This window comes from Poecile atricapillus, chromosome 4, assembly GCF_030490865.1.
Source record: "Poecile atricapillus isolate bPoeAtr1 chromosome 4, bPoeAtr1.hap1, whole genome shotgun sequence".
NCBI lineage: Eukaryota > Metazoa > Chordata > Aves > Passeriformes > Paridae > Poecile > Poecile atricapillus.
In genome coordinates this window covers 21,970,255-21,990,080 of record NC_081252.1, presented here as the reverse complement: position 1 = coordinate 21,990,080, position 19,826 = coordinate 21,970,255, and the positions used below count along the sequence as shown (strand labels likewise).

Below are 19,826 nucleotides of genomic sequence, written 5' to 3'. Positions count from 1 at the left end.
GCAATACATAAAACCCATCACTTAGACAAGAGAAAAGCCTTGGAAGAGCCTCGGTTCCCAGAAGAATAGAGGTGCTGACTGGAAAAGTGAGATTATATTCACTAGGAGTAAAGGCAAGTAATAATTGAAGCAGAAATTTTTGGAAAAATCTAGCCTAGCACAGCCTGAGATACTGCATCTAAAGCGCTATCTCCAGATTTGGCTCAATTCATGCAGTACCTGACAGTATGGGATATAGCCCATTGCATTTATATTATATGACTCTGCTCCCTCCACAGTTAATGTCAGACTGGTACCCCTAAAGAGGAATTTATCCCTTAAAAGAACAGGTATTTAAGGTAGGCAGGGCTTCAGCCATTCCCTGAAGAAAAGCATTTCTCTACTGACTGCAGAGGAAACCTGAATGATGGCTTAGGTGGAGGCTTCACTTTCAAATACCTGAAGGTAAAAAGCTGATCTTTAGTGGCTGCATTATTCATTGAACCTGTGGAATCTTACCTCACCTCCCTTGTGTTTCTTTGCAGCCCAGATGATGGATAGCGGATGGTCTACCAATCTGTATAAATACCTAATTCATTTTCTAATCTTAAAAAAGCCCTGACTTTACCTTGGGGCAAAGACTTCTTAAGGTTAATTACACATCATGTAAAACTCTTTCAAAATCTTATTTAAGTTAGATGTCTTTCAATTTCCCAGAGTACCTTCTCCTTCAGTGATGAGAAAGGATTGCTCACATTACCTTCTATATTCCTGTGGTATTTCCAGAGCAATACTTTTTTTTTAAAGTCGTTAAAATTATCCTTGTTTAGATGCTTAAAGAATTTCAAAACTAATTCATCCTAAGCTCAGGAACCCCTTTTGTACAGCCTATCCTTTTAAAATCCCAATAAATACCATTTTGACTCAAGGAGACTGAATTGCTGGGATACACATGGACAGCCCAAAACAGTTACAGACATACTGCAACATTCATTACATGAAGCAAATGACTTTCATATACCTAGATTAGCAATATCGTGAAATGTTACAGCTTTCACTTTTTTTGCAGCAGGAAAAGTCAAGAATTTACCTTCACATGAAGATTGGTTCTAAAACACTGCTGAACAGGGAAAGTCTGTTATCAGAAAGCAGCTATTCATCTCTCATTTAAAAAGAATAATGGCTGGCCTTCTTATACTTTGAAAAGAGCTTTTTTTCTTTTTCTTAGTTTAACAAAGTATAGTTTTGAGCCACATTTACAGTAAACCTAAGCCTTTAATAAAACCCTACATAACTGACTTTACATATTATAATTCCATAGAATTCTTTATGGTTTAACTTTACTTAACTTTAATTTATCACTCTTTTGACAGTTCCAAGTATTTCCCCATCTCTATGATAGCAGGAAAAGGCTCAGTAAGCACATGGACTGATGCCTTGGGCCCCAAAATAACTGTCTGGATAGCAAGGAAAAACACCAAAATGAATATATAGGACCTTTAGTAGCTGTTAGGGGTGATGAAACCCAAATAAAAACAGATGGATGATGTGGCCCCTCAAAAGCATTCAGAAAGACCCATGGAATTAATTTTAACATGGTGCAAATAAAGCAGAGAGGCAGATGTTTCCTGCAGGCAAGCAGAGGGAAACACAAAATAAAGTGCTTTTGTGTCTCCCCACTGCCTGCTGATATAAAGTAATAGGGATGTTTTGCTTTTTTTTTTTTTTTAATTTCAAGGATTAGAAAAGATTGATTTATTGAAGGAGTTGGAAAGTCCAGTACTCCCCTCCTAAAGCAAACGGGTTCATCGTTAATTAGTGAAGGAGCATCTTCATGGCGAGAAAAATCAATAGCAAGCAATAAAAGAGTGCTTAAAGGATTTTGCCTTTGCATTTCATGACAACGTTACCACCTTGATGGCATGAAGCCAAATGGCTTCCTATTCTCCTTCCTTAGGCTGTTGGTGCTCATCACACAGCCTTCCAAGTCATCATTTACCAGTCTCATCTTCTGGCTCCCACACCATCTTCGACAGTAGGTGGTCAGTCCCCTCAACATCAGTAACCATCTTGGGGGTCACTGAGCCTGCCACAGCTTCATTTGCAGGAGAAACTCCTGCCTTTACATGCCTTGGAGAGCTGTAAAGGTTGGGGCCTTACCACCTGGAATTTTTTATATATTGAAATATATATTGAAATATATATTGAAAGCCACAGTCACTTTTGATTTCCATCAGTAGATGGATGCAAAGATTATTCAGACAAATGAGGCCAAACCTTCCTTGGCCCTATGTGATGCCTAAGCCTATGATTTGGGGCAACCAGCAGCTGGACTTTGCTGCTGAAGGCAAAGCATCATCCCTTTTCCTGCAGCTCACCCAGGGAAGTCATGTCCTGCTTTCTCAGACTTGTCCTTAATTATTGCAATTGGAAAGAGCAATTCTGTTAAGTTCATCTCATTTTCCGTAAGTAATTAATTACCCTCAGAATTGCTTACCCTGTTTATTTCCTTCCTCCTAACTTTGCAAAGGCATGGCACAATTATTCAAGCCACACTGATGTGTAACCACATATCTAATTGTTTCCACACTATATGGATTCAGCAAAGCCTTTAGACACATTTTTATTATCCAAATAGCACCAGCAGGGCTTGCTGACAAAGTGCTTAAAATGTATGGCCTTTTAAAACAATAATCATGATTTATGAGTTCACAGAAAGATTGTAGGTATTTAATATCTTCCAGGACACTCTCAAATCAATAACCACTGATTGATTTTTCTTTTTTTTTTCTTTTTTTTTTTAGATTCAGAAAGGACGACACCTGTCAGTGGGAAGATTAGTGCTTTACAATCACCATTCAACATTAATACAACCATCACAAAAACAGAGGTAAACAACCAAAACCCCAAACCAAAACAATCAGATATCAACCAGACCCTCCTGTGAAAAACTCAAACAGCAGCAGAGTGCAACAAATGAAATTAGATGCTGCCATCAACATCTCTGGGGGGAGAAAAGGCATGCAGACAAAAGTGCAGTCTCAGATGTTTTTCCAGCTCTGGCAGGGCTTCTGCCTCTCAGGTGCTCACAAGCTCGGCTCTCGGGCAAAATATAAATGTGCCATACCTTATCTTGGTAGGAAGCTTGTAAATAATTCAGTTTGTGCCAACTCCAAGTGGCTTTTCTGGGTTTGTTTTAGGCTGCCTGTTCAAGTCTGCTCATGCAGAGAAGCAGATGAAGGCTATATAGGAGCAGCACTGAGTTAACCAGGGGACTAAAGAGCATGGTGCTTTCTTACTCAGGACCCAGGGAGAGCTGAGACAACTCTTGGATTGCTCAGCCTGATAAAGAGGAGGCTGAGGGGAGACCTTGCAACTGCAGTTGCAGCTTCCTCATGAGGGGAAGAGGAGAGGTAGACACTGATCTCTTCTCTGTGGTCACCAGTGACAGGACCCGAGGGAATGGTCTGAAGTTGTGTCAGGACACATTTAGATTGGATGTCAGAGAAAGGTTCTTCATCCAGAGGGTGTTTGGGCACTGGAACAGGCTCCCCAGGGAAGTGGTCACAGCTCAAGAAGCCTTGGAAAATGCCTTTTGGGTGTTCTCCCATGTTGTACCAGGAGCTGGACTTAAATGATCCTGAAGATATTCTATAAATCTATGACTCTATGACCATCAGGCTGTGAAGACATGGTACTCTCTCTAAAGGCCATATGCAACACAGAGATTTTGGCCTGAGCTCTGGGACAGTGAAATTGAGGGAAGAAGTTTCTAATACCCAGCTCAGTACTCCATGGCTAATATCTAAACTTTGTGGAGGGGGAGGTTTTCCAAAGGAGGAAAAAGCTATTCTTCATTTTCCAAAGTGTCCAGATCATTTGCTTATCCTTGCAACTTAACTCCTGTTAAGATTTTGGTGACGGAGAATGTGCTGTCTGCATGTCCCAGGCACTGCTTAAACACACTTCCAGTTTATCCAGACCCAAACACTGTCTCAGGAGCCCTTTTGCTTCCCTAGGATCAGATTATCCTCTTCTGGAACAGGAATCCATGGATGACTCCTTTCCAGAAGCCATCCCTGGAGCTGCTGTGCTCTGAGTCTGCTGTCCCCAAATGTCAGAGAAGTCCAAAAATGCTGCATATAGCACAGCTGGGTGGGAAGAACAAATTTTTCAACGCTTTCTGCCTGAACAGCCCACTCAGTTAATCCTTCTAATTTAGTTAGTAGGGCTGTATGACAATCTTTAAAGAGAGCTCATTCTGTACAGGCACTGTTGTTTTATTTAAGTTATGGGTAATGTCCAGTCAGGACACGGGTGCATGAAAACTTCCTCTCCATGCCTGCTGCTCCTAATAGGGAGTGCTCATGTTGCCAGACTCTCAGCCCTTACTCCACAAATCTGAAAACCCTGAAGATAAAGGAATGGACCTTTTGCACCTAGATGCTGTGCTGGGCAAGCTCCCAAGAGCTGGAATCCCTCATTGTACCACGTCCTCCCTCTGCACTCCCAAGCAAGAACAAACCCAGAGGTAATGAAGGATCAAAGTGATGCTGTTCTGCAAGTCCAGTCATCTAGATGAACCCCATGTAATATTCAGTTACAGACCCTTTGTCATCACAAACTATTTCTAAGTTGTAGCATTTTATGATTAAGCAAGGAAGATCTGGAAACCAACAGAGGATCTTAAATCTCCATAGAAAAAGTGGAAATAATCCTAATTATCTCCTACTTTGTTTCTAAAATGGCTAGAACAAAGCACAAATTAATCTTCCATTAGTAAAAGCATACCTGCTACAAATTATTGTTCTTCATTGGTAATGTAAGCTCTTCATATCAAAGGAGAAAAAAACATCTTGCATTTTCAAAAGTCTAACTCATTCCCCACTGCACCAAACCCAGGATGTTTACTTTTTTCTGCATTTCAATCAGCTGAGTAAATAAAACTAGACTGGTAAACCTCTGTTCCTGCCAGCACAGTACCGCTGTGTTGAATCAAGGATTTAATTTAAACATTTCTGCAGATGATTTTTGGAAGTTCTGTTTAACCTTTGTTTTCAATTTTCTACCTAACTCAGGATTTTTTTTATGACTTAAGCAAACCCACAGGACTGAAACAACAAGCTAATCTGGGGGCTGGGATTAGTCATGTCTCTTTAAATAAAATACATATGTTGAAGCACGAAAATGAGCAGATAATCACTTACACCCATACAACATATGGGGAGAGCGGGCTATGGCAACCGTTTTAAAAGAGGAAAATCTTCAAAAGGGGCTTCTCAGTTTTGTGCCTGGTGCTCCCCATCCTTCACCTCCCACAGCCTGGGCCAGACTCCCTGAAAGAGCCCAGACTGGGCTTTGCAAGGTTTTATATAGTAATAATCAAGGTTAAATCTTTACATTTGACTCCTACTTTTGGCTGTTAAGCTGTGTATTCTTAGATTTAATTCTTGCAAGCCTTTGAGCAAGAGACTTCTATGGAAAAAAAATACAAAATAGGAGTTTTGTTTCCACTCAGAAACCTGAGAGAACATACACATTTTTGTTTAGTCATTCCATCAGGGATGCGTGCCTTTAGCTGTGGACCATTTGAAACTTCCATGGCAGCCAGCAAGCTGAGGAGGGCTCATTTTGGTCATTTGAGGATTGATTTCTGGAGACTGCAATGCAGGACATTACTGCTTCATCCCCGTTAATGGGATTTCAGCATGTGTTCTTGTGAATCCAGTCACAATGCCTGAAAACATTATCTCCTGTGTGCTCAGAATAAATACATGTTTTTCTAGGGAATTTCATGGTTTTGATATAGTGCTTATTCTTTCATTGTGGAAGATGGGATGGGAGCAGGCTTCCACAAAAGGAAGAAAACAGCAGAACTACAGTGATTAATGCCAGGATTAAACTATCTCAAGGTCCCTAATTAACACTGCCTCTTTAACAACAAAAGGTTCTCCCATCTAAGACCCTGGGCCTCCCTGTCTGAAGGAAAGAAAATTAAATTTTCAGGATGACTTTCAGGTGAGTTTCTACTACACTAAATGAGTTTTTCCAATAAACCCAGGACTATAGCCTCACATGCTCCTCTTTGAAGGGGTCCCTACATGTTGTGCTTTCTAAAGAGCATCCAGGTGGCCTATGGCACAGCCGAAGCTACACCCTGACTAAAACAATAACGCAATAAAACGGGACAAAAAGGGAAACAAACTGGCAAAGCCCTTTGCCTCTTGCCTTCTTTCTCGTGGGTCTGCAACTGTTCTTGGCAGCTACAGCTGACGTCTTACTGTTCCAAAGTAAACAAAATAAAATCTCATTGCCACATACTACAGCACAGAAGAATGTCAGGAAGTCTGGTCTGGCCCGGGGAAACACTAACAGACTCAACCACAACCAGGCAGCACCAGGGAGGGAAGGGATGGATGCCCATGGGAACTTCAAAGGAAAGGTTATGTGTGTAAGGAGAGAAAATGATGGCTTCTAGTCTCTGCTGAGAGAGATCCTCTCCCCTCCAGCCATTTGGAAAAGTCCACTGCAACTTCAGGTGCAGCAGCTGCTGGGCCCCCACTGATGAACCAACCCTCTTAATCTGTTTGTAGGACTTGCCTTTTTTTAGCTAAATGACTGCACTCCCCTCCCAATTTTCCAGCAGTTTTCCATGCCATTAACTAATGAGCCCCACACAGTGCCCAGTGAGAGCTTGCAGCAAAGACAAGAGCTCAGATTTCACTAGGTATCCTCAAGAACACATCTGGATTACCATCAGTGTAGCCCCTCTTTTTTTCCCCTCACTATAACCATGATGACTTGGATGAGTAGTACTTAAACGGCTGCAGAACAAGCACTGCACTGCCACACTGTGCAAAGCCATTTTAGGAGAGGCTTCATCTGAAACCCTGTTTTGCACAGAGAATGGTGGTTAAGCATCTGGAAACGTGGATGGTTTGTTGTGCTGCAGCATCTGGCATGGGCTGGATGGAAACCTGGTGTGCAAGCTGCCACAGTACAGGCCTGACCACCTGGAAAGGAGCTGATGGATGGAAAATGGAAGAACTGTTAAAGAACCGAATGTGTAACACATTTTCTGTTGTCTCATAAGGCTTCCTACAGGAATGTGAATACGAAAAGGATTCAGTGTAGTCTTGTCTGCGACAGTCTGAGACATTTTGCACATCTAACATCTTCCCTGCACAATGGAAAAGCACGAAGGAGAGACTCTGAGCTGCTTGGCTCCAGAAATCACTCCACACAGCAGCAACCTCCGGGAAAACAGCCTCACAGCTGCTCTAAAGAATTCCAGCTGGTAACACATCCTCATGAGGAGCCATCTGCTAGCAAGAGTGCATCAATACTGTGCTGATATGCCTACAGTCTCCACCTCACAGGCTACAGGTGCAAGCAGCACAGCAGGCTTTCGCCATTCAAAAAGCTTACGTAGTCCCTGGCTTAAAAGATGTGCCTTCCCTGCAAGCTCCTAAGGGCTGGGGGAATAAATCTTCCAAAACAACATCTTCCTGGCTACATTTGTTGACAGTAAATTAGTTTGTGCTCAAGAGCCCTTTTGTGCACCCTTTGCATCCCACTTTTAGCCTGAGATGGGCCAGGAGTGAGATACGTGTGAAGTGGGCAGAGCTGCCGAGGACTAAACAACTCTCCTCTCCGCACATCTCTGCTCACCTGTGTTTGCCAACAAGCCACACACAGATGAAAGAGCAACAGCCACAGTGGACTTCAAGCACTCAGAAAAAGCCATTGTAAAAGACTGGGAAGGAAAATCCCCTCCCAGCCTGTGTTTGGGGAAGCATGGTGAGAAGCTACACACACCACCCAAAAGGCAGCTGTTTGGGCATTCTTGTCTGTGTCACTAAAGAGATCTTTAAAGGGCAGAAGAGATCCCCACTCTGGATGAAGCCTTAAAATTTTTGTGTAAATATACTGAAGGAAGACATCAAACAGAACTTTTTTCATAAGGGCCTAGGTAAAAGCATGCTACTTTGGGGGATGGTACCTCTTATGAAATGGAAGCCAATGTCCTCCTGGCATCAGTGGCAGGCACAGAAACTCTTGCAGCTCTGAACATATTCCACACACATAGGCTCACATCTTTTCCTGGCTACATGCCTCAAAAGCAGGACTAGAGCACGAATCTTGCTGTCTCAGTGGGTACAACCCACTGAGTCGGCTCAGTACCAACCTGTCATATAGGAAGAATGCCACTGGCACAGGTGGAAGGACCCACATGTGGTTACTGGTTTCTGTTGTTGAATTCTGTTGGTATCCTACTTCCCTCTTGAAAGTGCTGGGCTAAGCCAGAAAAGTTAACAAGGACAAAAATAAACCAGCTCTGTACTCATCAAATCTCTTGCTGGGTAAGCCCTGGGTAACCAGTGCCCCACAGCAGGAATGTCAGAATCTCCCATGCTGGCACAATAATCCAGGGACTGTTCCTGAAGGTTAGGGAAGTTTATTTTTACAACTTTGCACAGTGCCTACAAATCTATCAGCTGCACAACATCTGGTTCAGGCACTGCCCTTTGAATGGCTTTTCTGTTGGTGCAGTAATTAAAGGTATCCCAGGTGACACCTGATCCCTTATCAAGTTCATTAATTTAAGTGGAGTTATTTGGCTCTCTATTTTCTATACTTCATAATGTATTTCTAACCTTTAAAGTGACATAGGCAAGGACCAGATTGCAGGGCACTTATTAACAGCCTATTAAAATATTTTATGGCCTTTATTTTTACGTTGCCATAGGGAATCAAGTATTTTGCTGTTGTTAAACAGGCTCAGGATTTATGTTGCGAGAGCTTCACCACAGCCTAACTCAGAGTAATGCTAGGAAATGAGCTGGGAGAACAAACTCTCATTCAGCTCTCCATGTGCTGTAAAGCTGTCACATGCAGATGGCAGCAAGGGGCCCTCCAATGCAAGCCCTTGGTTCAGTTTGTTTTATTAAACAGAAACTGATACAACAAGATGCAAAGCTCTGGGACCTGGGTGCCTTTTCACTAACCCCATAGACCCACGGAGGGAAGCCCAGAAAGGATCCATGAGGTCTCCTGTGAAATCATATGTTCTGTGACTTTTTATTCCAGAGCTGCTGTAACACATTCACGTTTTGCAACTGACTTAGTGCCAGTGGCTGCACAGGAAGACCACAATCTTCCCTGCAACAAGACGATGATCATATCTACAAGACAATTGTGATCTTACTGAAAAATTTTCTGGAGATTGCAAGCCCCTTGCTTCCCTAGGAAACTTCCCTCCAAGGTGAATTCTCCTCTCTGTTACCAGCTGCACTTCCTCCTAATTCAAGCACATCCAACACTGAGACAACACGTCTTGAATTTAGAGACTTAATGATGTCCTGCTTAGGTATTCAGATTACAATCAAGTCTGTTCTGAAATGCTTGGTTTGATAAACTTCCTAGGGTGAGTCTGGCATCTTCTCAAGTTTATGTTATGTTGCTCTTATTTTCTCAAGCATAAAAAGTAATTTGTAATGAAGCAACACATTTGGAAGAGTATCAGCAACATACTTAAAAGTATTTTAATTGCTTGTGTTTTCAAAACGTTTTAATGAAGTCAAATCAGGAACAGACACTCATCTGCCAAAGAACCTATAAAATATTTTACAATGACATTATAATTGATGCAACTGGTTGTATAAATTCCTGGCATTTTAAACAAAGATACTAGATATTAGCTCAAGAAAATTATTCAGTAGGCATTTATTATTTCTGCTTTAATTATAAGGGTTTTGTTGTTTTTTTTTTTTTTCTAGTTTGTAATTTAAATGTCATACTGTAAGATGATTTTGTGTGGGTAACCTTAAAGAGACTGTTCTCAGTGAACAATCCCATAGCACAAATGCATTACAAGTAGCCATATTGACAAATGCTATTAAATGTACCATGCCTTTAATGCTTCATCCAAGACCAAATGACAGACTATCTTTCTGGGATCAATCCTGGACATCCAGGAGGGATTGCAGCTCTAATTTAATTTTATAGCAGAGCAATGGCAGGAGAAATTGAGGCTCCCTGCAGAGAAGACTCCCCATGACCCAGGCAAACAAGGGCTCTGAGGACTTCTGAGCTCACTGGGGTCTCCCGCATTTGGGCATAGTGCAGTTCCCCTTCCTCCCAACCCTCAAGGGAGAAGCTGCACCTAGGAAACAAAAGCTTCACCCAAAGGACCATGCCAGGTCATGGCACACCAATGGCACTAAAAGCCTTGCTGGCTAAGAATGTTTTCAGGGGGGCCTGACCTGGTTTAAATTAAAGCTGTATCTGCAAGAGCAGCTCAGCAGTAAGCACAACAGCCTTGCTGAGAGCTGCCTTGCAACTGTACATTTCAGACATCTTCTAACGAGCTCCCCTTACGCCTCTTTTCCCTTTCCCACCACAAAAGAGAGAGGAGAACCCACTTCAAGCCGCGTTGCACCACACTCTCCTCTCCTGGATGAGCAGTAAAGCGCTGACTCCCAACAATTTCCTCCTCCTGAAGCTCATTAGATGGTTTTATTAATTAGCAGGCTCCTAATCTTATCATGCACTGCACCTGAAATCTCACTTGTGTTTTTGAAGAGAGTAATTAAAGCCAGAGGTAGTTGAATAAACAGGCACTGACAGAGACTAATACTCTATCAATATAATGAAGCAGCTTGCTAGACATTAAGATGCCCAGGCTCAGATGTTAACCCAGTGCAAGGGCAGAACATGCTTGGGCTGGCAAGCACATCCACCTGCTGATGTGGGCACCCCCAGGTAAATCCTCGATAACTTTGCTGAAAGCAATCAGACTCTGGGGGAGAATTTGGGTCATGGAATCTGTCAGGGGCCAAAAGAAACAGAAAACGAGTAAGGCAGCTGCCCTCAGAGCACACAGAAGTAGTAATAATCAAGTTTCAACACCTTCCCTGTAGAGACTGCAATAATTAGCTGGTAATTATTGGGCACAATTTTCTTTACATAGACTAGAAGGTTACCTGCTTCAAGGACAGAAAATGTAACTTTTCCTCCTTCATGCAAAACTGAATGGAAAATGCCAACAATGCAGCCAAATCCCAGTATAGTGCTTCATCATCAGCCACTTGGTATCTTTTAGAAACCACTCTGCAGTGCCATAGCCCAAGGTATTATCATCCCTGGTTAGCACTGCTGCTGGCAGAGCTGGTTCCCCTGCTTCACTCCTTAGAGGAATGAGGGAATAAACAGCAAAAGACAGAAACAGGCAGAGAAAAACCACTTACTTGATATTGTCAAGACATCCAGATTCGGGTTTCAGTATGGCAGTATGATGAAACATTTTATAGAGAGCAATCCCAAGGAAGATGACATTAAGCTGCAATGGAGGGGGAAGTAAAAAAAAAAAATAGGATTATGTGACACAGCACAACATGATGGGGAAAAAGTCAGCTCCTTCTCTGTAACAGATGGGTTACTGTAAGAAATTAGCTCACAATACAGCTTTATAGTTACTGAATCACAGAAAATTTCTAAGCATTTTATAAGGTGACCTGGCCTGTAGATTACAGGACTGGTCTAAACCTTTCCAGAGCTGTGGCACTGCTGATACAAGGCCAATTCTAACCTCAAATGTAGTGCTTCAAAACAGCATTATGGAAAATTAAAAATACTTGTAAGGGCTTTTCTGTGTCTGAGAGGTGTACAGTCATGAAAAGTCACTCCAAGCATCTTACTTTGCCAGCCCCATTGTAATGGAGCAAAAAAGCATCTTCTTCTGTGAATACACCTTTTAAACACATTGTAATGGGGCAGATGGGCAGGGAAATAACAACTGATGCTTAGCACAATGCAAAGTTGAAAAACAAAAAGAAAAAAGAGTTTGATTTGTTCTGTAAAAGATGGGATGGTGTTTCCATGCCTCAGTGCCCACAAGGCAGCCAATTCCTGGAAAGGAGTTTCCCAAAAGCCCAGTCTAGGATTTGAGACATAATCAAAAAGGGAAGATATCTTTTTATGAATGAATTGCTTAAGGGAAAAAAAAAAACCCCATGACTTGTAGTTGGTGGTATGGCCCCCTTCCTGATGTGGAAGGCTGCTGAAATGGCTCCCAAGTTGCAGGAGAAGCAGAAGAAGCAGAGACAATGTCTGCATTGAAGTGAGAGTGCCTGGTTTTCCGTGGTAGCCAAACTGTAGTCTAGTCAAAACAAAGGATGGTTTATTTAAGCCATATTGTAGTGATTAAAGTATAAGAAAACTCCAGCTGTCTCTAAAGTTGGGTTCTCTACCTTGTTGCTGTGTTAGCCGATACGCTGGCAATGTGCTAAACATGAAGTCACACAAGTTTCAGCTTCTGCTGGTTAGGAAAAACCCTCATCAAACTTCTTTTCCAGTTTGGACTTTTTTTCATTCCCCCCTCCCAGATTTCAGTTTTTTGGTTTTTTTTTTTTTTTTCCCTTTTCATTATCAATGCAAAACTCTGGAAATCAAAAAGGGTGTGAACAGTGAGTGGCATCAAAACAGTTTGGCACTTCTAAATGTCCAGTGCTAGAAACCAAACTCTGCAAATGCCCATTCTGAAGCTCCTTGGTCCATTTTGATCAAGTATTTTGCAATGCCAAGAGCCTCTCATAATGAGGGTCTAATTGCTATGCCAGGTGGGGTCAAAGAAGAACATGCCTTCCTCAAATTAATCTGTGTAAATTAAAGATAAAGAGAAAAGGGACAGCAAAAAGTTTTATTTCTTGACCTGAGAGATGGAGTAGTTAATTAGGAGTTCTTACCATAATTATCAAGGTCGCCGGTCCTATAAAGCTCCAAATGAAGTAGGTGTCAAGTCGGAGCCAACATCTGTAATGAAACACAGGGGAAAGAAGGCATTCAAGGACTGCACCCAGGACATACATCAAGAGTGAGCGACTGACAGAGAAGAATGTGAGCTGCAAAACACGCCGGTGGGAGACAGGAAATATTACATTGCTTGTTCATTTAAATGCTGAATTATGTGCCCAATTTCTGACAGCGCTATTGATGGAGTAAGATAATTACCTCTAGAGGAAGCAGGGAGAAAATGGCACAAGGCCTATTTGCTAAGGCTTTCTGCATCTGTTGGGAAAACTCCTTAAACCATGGGTGTTTTTAAGGAAAGGGTCTGATGAACATCCACAGAGCTGCTTCTTTGCTTCGTGCTCCTCTTTGCTCTCCAGCTCTGATGCCATGCAAGCTGTCTGTCAGCTGTCAAGCGAGATGACATTTCTCCAGCAAGTACATCAGAGAAACTTTGGTGCAAATAGGAAGCATGAATTGGATAACAGAAGGCTGAGGTTTAATTAGGTTCAGCAACTTCCCCTTTAAAGTGTTTTATTTCCCTGAACCTCCCGCGTGTTTTGTTTCCACTAATGTTTCCAGGGTTGCATATGGTCTGCGCTATCACAAGTTGATTCATGGCCTAAAACTAAATAATTAATCGCTTAATTTCAACTGCATTTAATACTCCCCACATTTTTTAAAGCCCCTGGGAAATTACATTTCCATTCCTAGTTCATTCCAGGCGACAGGAAGATAAAATGGAAGTGACTCGTTACAAGACAGACGAATGTAAATTCCAAGAAAGTTTCACACGATGTTTAAAATAATAATATCTTGTCGTCTTTGCAATGCTGCAAATCACAGCTCCGTTTATACACAAAGGACTGAGAGAGCATAAAACCACTCTTATACTAAACATCCGATGGAATTTCATGATTAGGCAAGTGACAGGAACTGCATATATGAATTTATCATGGTGGTGGAGATAGCAGTTCTCACAAATGGCAGCTCTAGTGTATGTGCCTAATATTTTTTCCCTTCCAATGGACTTTGCAACAGGCAGAAAGGCCTGTGCCAGCAGCAGCCCCATGGAGAGATGATCAGCAGGAGATGTCTGACGAGAGAATAAAATATGCCCTCAACCTCTGTGACTGGGAAAAGCCAAAATATGAATAAATTAAAATATGCAGAGAAAACTTCCCACTTCCCTCCCTGACCATATAAATTTCAGGTCTCATCAGTGCTGGAGAGGTATTGATATATATACACACACACTCATAATGCTATTTGTCACAAATTAAAATACTGTCTCTTCCATGACTGTCATTCCTGAACTGCCTCTGCAGCTGCTCATCCAGAATCTCCATGTGATAGCATCAAAATCTCAATGCAAGGGGCAAACAGAGGCTTTCAGAGCGATTGCTGGTAAATCTTGTTTCCTCCATGGCTGCTGAACTTTAAGGTGATTTAGATGCAGCTGGTAATGGAACAACATGAGTGACTCAAAACTACTTGGGTCTGATTCCCTATAGGAGAAGGTTTATGCGACCATGACATCTGCGTATCACCAATAAAAACATCTGAAATGTCGCCCAATTGCAACTAGATTTGACAAAGGAATAGAGGTTTTGAGGATAATGAAGTCCCTGTAAAAAGTGCTCCCCCATTCCTAAGCAAGGATGTCCGCACAGCAGCAGCTCACATATTTACGTGGCATTTCAGGCTTTATACCTACCCCATCCCCCTCAGGAAAAATGAGTAACTAGTGCTTATGCCTCAGCTGCTGCATATAAATCACAAAATACGCAGCCCCATCACTTTTTTCTACTGATAATGAGTGCTGGTGTGTGGGAGAGGACTCAGAGGGTTGTGGGGGTTTGATTTATTTTTTTAATGAAAATATTTTGAACCTTTTTTTTTTGACAGTTTAACATTCTAAACAACCCCCAGCCCCTGCTACCCAGGAGTTGGGAACACTGTATTTTAGTCGCCATCAACTTGGTTTTCCTTCAGCATAAAGAGTGACCTGGCTCTTGGAAAGTCTGGGGAAGAGGAAATATTCTCTTTACTTTTTGAAGAATGGTGACCACCCTACAGTCACATCTGGTGCAGCTGGTTTTGAATGTATATAAATTGGGACATGGGGAAAAACAGGGAAAGCTGAAATACAAAATGAGCAAAAAAGCTGTGCCAGGCTCAGCAAAGAAGAGCAAAGCAACTGGTTCCTTTTCCAGACAGCAAAAAGAACAAAATTTTCCACTCCACTCCCCTAAAATATATTCTCTTCAGTTGTAGAAAACAACTGAGTGACAAGGGATGGATGCTGTGGATGAGAAACTGCAGAGGAGCCAGGTCCTGTCATCAGGGTAAGTGGGGGTCGGGCATGGAGCAAAAGGAGCCCTAGGAGAGATGGCTTCACCTAAGCTGGAGCACAGCTTGTGAAAAACAGAGGAGGTTTTTTTTTAGGCCTCTCTGCACACTTCAAAGAATGCAATGTCATTTTTTATTTGTTTGAATAGAAAATTCGCCTTTCTATGAAACCGTGTATGATACTCAGCCTCGGGGGACTTAAGAAAAAAGCTGAGGTTTTTGGTGGTCATCAGGAAGAGATGAAACTTTGAACCTGCTTAAGTCATACCTCATTAAAAATGCAAATTAAGACAAAAACATCAAAACACAGGCATCCCGCCAATTGCGTTGTGGAGCTGTAAATTGCTAATCAGACAAGTACCACACTGAGCTTTTCTTGCCTTAGAAGACAAAAACCCACACGCACAATGAGCTGCATAAATGAGCTCCTCAAAACAAGGAAGCAATCAGGCAACTCACTTCCCAGAGTTGCTAATCTTGGGCTGCTGAGTTACTTGTGACCCTCCACGCGCAGCTGCGCTGTGAGCACGGACTTGCCACGTTAGGAGTTAAGGCTGCGCTGCCATTAAGCAAATGAGCTCCTTCAGGGCTCAGTGCAAGGCAAAGGATTATCAGGAAATGTGTGTATGTAGAGAATACTGCTCAAAACCCCATTGCTTCTTCTAGGAGTCACCCCAATGCATTCAGTTCTCGTGACAAGCTCCGTGGCACTGCTCTCCTTTACTTTTTAATTTCCTCCTTTTCCACAGTGGCAACTCGCAATATTCACCTAAAGCTTTGCCCAAGTAATAAAGACTACAAAGAGTTTACTCTATTTTCTGCATGAAGAGAAATCAAATACTAAACTATCCCTGGTGTGCATTAAATATAACCAATAAACAATCATTAGCTGCCATTGGACCATAAAATTTGAAGAGCCCTAAACATATCATGTTGTTCATGGGAGCTCAGCGGTTTGTTTCATGTGGCTGTACAGCCTCCGTGTCAGGGTGCAGTAATGGCATATGTATGCACCAGACATGCCTTTCAAGGGTGCAATATAGGTTCTGCTTAATGGAGTTCAGCATCCACATAGCTCACGCTTCCTCCTCCAAATACTGGCAGCAGCACTGCAAATAAAACAAGTTCAGTGGAGCCACCCAAGACAGACCACATTGTTAGAAGCTATTTTCTGAGCAGCATTTACATGCATGAAATGTCGGCGCCTGGCTGATGGACTCGGAGGCTGTGTACATACACAGGGCTTTCATTTTGCTTTCTGACAGCTGGATTGCTTACCGTGTATATCCTGCTTTATAGCATTCCAAAAGGGGGGAAGAAGGGGGGGAGAAACAAAAGAGAGATCCTTGCCATGATGGATTTGATCACCAGTGGATGAATATGCCAACAAGTGCGCTTTCTAAAATATATTGAACCACTCAAAGCATAGCTGCTTTCCTCTGCAATTTGTAAGAGGCTTTGATATGAAACCCAGCAAAGTATGGAAATATGGAATAGCTTCTTGCTGCTGATTTGGGATGGCCCTCTCCTAGCATGAATCCTCTTAAAGACTAAAGCCATAATTGAGCTTTTGCTGAATTTTAGATGCAAGTTATTTTCAAACACTAACTACAAACGCTAATACTGTTTTCTATACTATTTCATTTTCATTTTGCAGCATTGCCCACCGTGACCCTTGACATCATATCCATCGAAGGGATGGATGGATTGGACTAACACACAGGATAAGGCAAATGATCATTCTTTTTAACTTATTTTTTTTAACTACAATGCCAGTATCTTTTTTGCAGCAAAACTTCAGCTGTGGCCATTTAAGACCCAGCAGCTGAAGATATGGCCTGCAAGAAATGGTCACCTAGAAGTTCATGAGAGCATTGCCAGAATCTTTTTGGGAATGTGAGGGAACCACACTGTCTGCAGTGGGGCTTCCTGCTTTTCATCTTTACTTTAGAGGTTACAGTCAGAATAAGGTGAGATGCAACATTTCTGATTTATCTGAGGGAAAGGACCAAAGACAGTTGAGCTAGCCTGAATGGGATGATCTTTTAAGGGAATCACTATGCTGCTACTTAGTCATAAAACCAAATTAGTCTCCTAATATAAGGGGTTTGAACTATTCTAAAGCAAACAAAAAACAAAGTAGGAAAAGGATCAATCCCTATCCTTGAAATAATTACGTGTACAAGAATATCTTTATGGAGCAGCTACTCCAAAATGCCAGTATGAAAACTAGGACATGGGACACTTCAGAAAATCACAAGCACTAAATGATGAGTAAAGCAACAGAGGGAGGAACAACTGTATGTTCCTGGCTATGTAACCTAGGCATGTGTTACAGGAGGGTTGGATTTAGAAAGTAAAATGAAATCAAGAAACCCTACACTGCGTGTTTAAGCAAATCATTCTGAGACGTATGAATGGTGGCACCAACTGCCAGGCAAAAAACAAATAACACTAACAGCTCCATAAGTCCTGCTTAAACAAATGCAGTAAATAATGGAGGGAGGCAAGTAATATATTCCAGAGGATGTTTTACAAAACCTGGCAAAACCAAGCAATTTCTTGCAATCAAATTATGTATGCCTGGCATATAGTTCACTACAAATTCTAATCAGTTCTACCCTTCTAATAACATTATACTGAAAAATACATCATCATCCATCAACCAGATGGAGCATGATAGTTATACAAAACATATTGTATGGTTTTTATTTTCCTCTATGAGAACGTGATAAAATTGTGCATTCTGGAATAAAAAATTATAAATAAATATTTTAGATTTGCAAATCTCTGTAAATATTTATTTGCAAAATATTATATATACATGTTTAATCATTAAAAATATCACTTCGTGCTGTGGGGAGGGAGACATATTTTATTGGCACACACACAGGACTGCTGCCTCTTCAATGCCAAGATAGCGAAGTGTTCGCCTTCAGTGAATTTCAGCCAAACTTTCTGCCTGTACCTTCCATGCCGTGGAAACATTTGGGTGCCCAAGGTCTATTTGCAAAAGCCAAAGGATGAACAGTGTGGAAAGTGGCCCCAAAATACTACACTGAAAACTGGACAGGTTAGGACATGGCTCCAGCATGGAGCAGATGTGCAGGACTGACTTTCCAGACAGTTGGAGTATCTTTGAGTGCCTGATGTAGGCCACTGTGAAGAGATATGTCCTCCATAGAAACACCACAGTTAAGAATAAATTTGTCTAAAGGGAGAAGACGAGCTGTTTCCATACCTGATTCAATAGGTGCTTATATAATGCTCAAGAGGGGGAGTAAATACAAGAGCCTGTTGGGGCAGAAAGCAGGTGGCAACTGATGGAAAATCTTCAAAAATGGCAATCAGCTGTTGTGTTACTTATTCTTTGCCCTCTAGGCCTGTAAAAGTCAGTCAAACTACTTTGGATAAATTGGTAGAGATCCTTAAAAACTTACACCCTCCTACCCTTATCTGTGTGGGCCATTTCCTTTCCTTTCCACAACGCGTGACATTTATACAAATTCAGGTCGCGGCTCTCCTACTCATGGGAGGAACACAACACAAATATCCATCTGGGATCCAAGCCCGCCTGCTGGCATGGTAATGGATCATGAGCAGCTCCACTGCTCCACAGATCTGTTTTTTCAAGAAATAGAGGTTCATATATCCTAGTAAGGTTTCAGGCAAAAAATCTGCAGTTGAACCTAACATAAGATCAAATGCTGCCGTGGTCTCACCCGATCTATGCTAAAAAAGAGCTTCAGAACCACCACTGGCTCATTGCTATATATGCCTTCATATTGAGCCCTTAACTCAGTTAAAGTGAGACTGGAAAGGCAGACTGACAAGGGAAGAAAAAAAAAAAGGTCAATGAAAACATTGTTAATCTTATTGTAGCAAAGATGGCAAAGAGAATCAAAGGCTCAATTTTCCTCTTGTTTTCCATTAGACGGTGTTGCATGATAATCTAACTTGTGCTTTCATACCAGATTCAGCAATGTTGGAAACACTTAAGAATATTCATAATGATAAATGATATAGCTGTTCTGATTTGCAAAGAGCCTAATGTACTCCACAGTCACCACCCATTTTGCCTGCAGGCTCTGTTAGTTTGATAGAACACTTTAAAAGAGAGGAAGAAAGCAGTATCTTCATCCAAATAAGAAATACTCTTTGGTTCAAGGAGGATCTTGCTGCTATAGTACCAAACTGAGACTTGGGACAGTCACCTCTGCTGATCTTATGCAATGATGTGACAAAATTTTCCGTGACTGGCTTCCCTAGAAAATACCTTTGCAAATCATTTCATAGTGAGGAATTTGTCCTGCAAAAAACGCAGAGATAAAGCAAGGCATGCCTCCTGGCTGAGCTCCGCCTGAACAAACCCTCTGGGCTCCTCACATCCATTTGTTGCCCCCGCTCCCATCTCTCCTGAGCAGGTCCAAGCCATTCCAAGGTCACTCACACTTTGTCTGTGCCATAGCTCCGGTAGTCCACCGCTGCCGACACGGCCACAATCAGCGCAGGCATGCCGTACCCCACCAAATAGAAATACTTCCTCCGGGAGTGCTCGCTCTCAAAAACCTCCACCAGCATGATGTAGAGCTGCACCCCCTCCAGGAACATCCAGGTGAAAGCTGCCAGGAAGAAGAAGTGCAGGAGGGCAGCAAAGACGGCACAGGCAATCTGTGTGAGGATTGAAAAGAGCAAGGGAAGCTGTT

General features: G+C 42.0%; 1 protein-coding gene across 2 annotated transcripts in view; it reads right to left on the bottom strand.

The window, feature by feature from the left end:
- ADGRL3 (adhesion G protein-coupled receptor L3) overlaps nt 1-19,826 on the bottom strand; it is a 481,237-nt gene that overhangs the window by 34,522 nt on the left and 426,889 nt on the right. For both annotated transcript variants that reach the window (XM_058838032.1, XM_058838033.1), the window contains 3 exons: nt 19,571-19,791; nt 12,726-12,792; nt 11,229-11,320 (listed from right to left, as the gene is read on the bottom strand). In XM_058838032.1, coding sequence (XP_058694015.1) covers nt 11,229-11,320; nt 12,726-12,792; nt 19,571-19,791 — 380 coding nt within the window. The remainder of the gene's footprint in view (nt 1-11,228; nt 11,321-12,725; nt 12,793-19,570; nt 19,792-19,826) is intronic.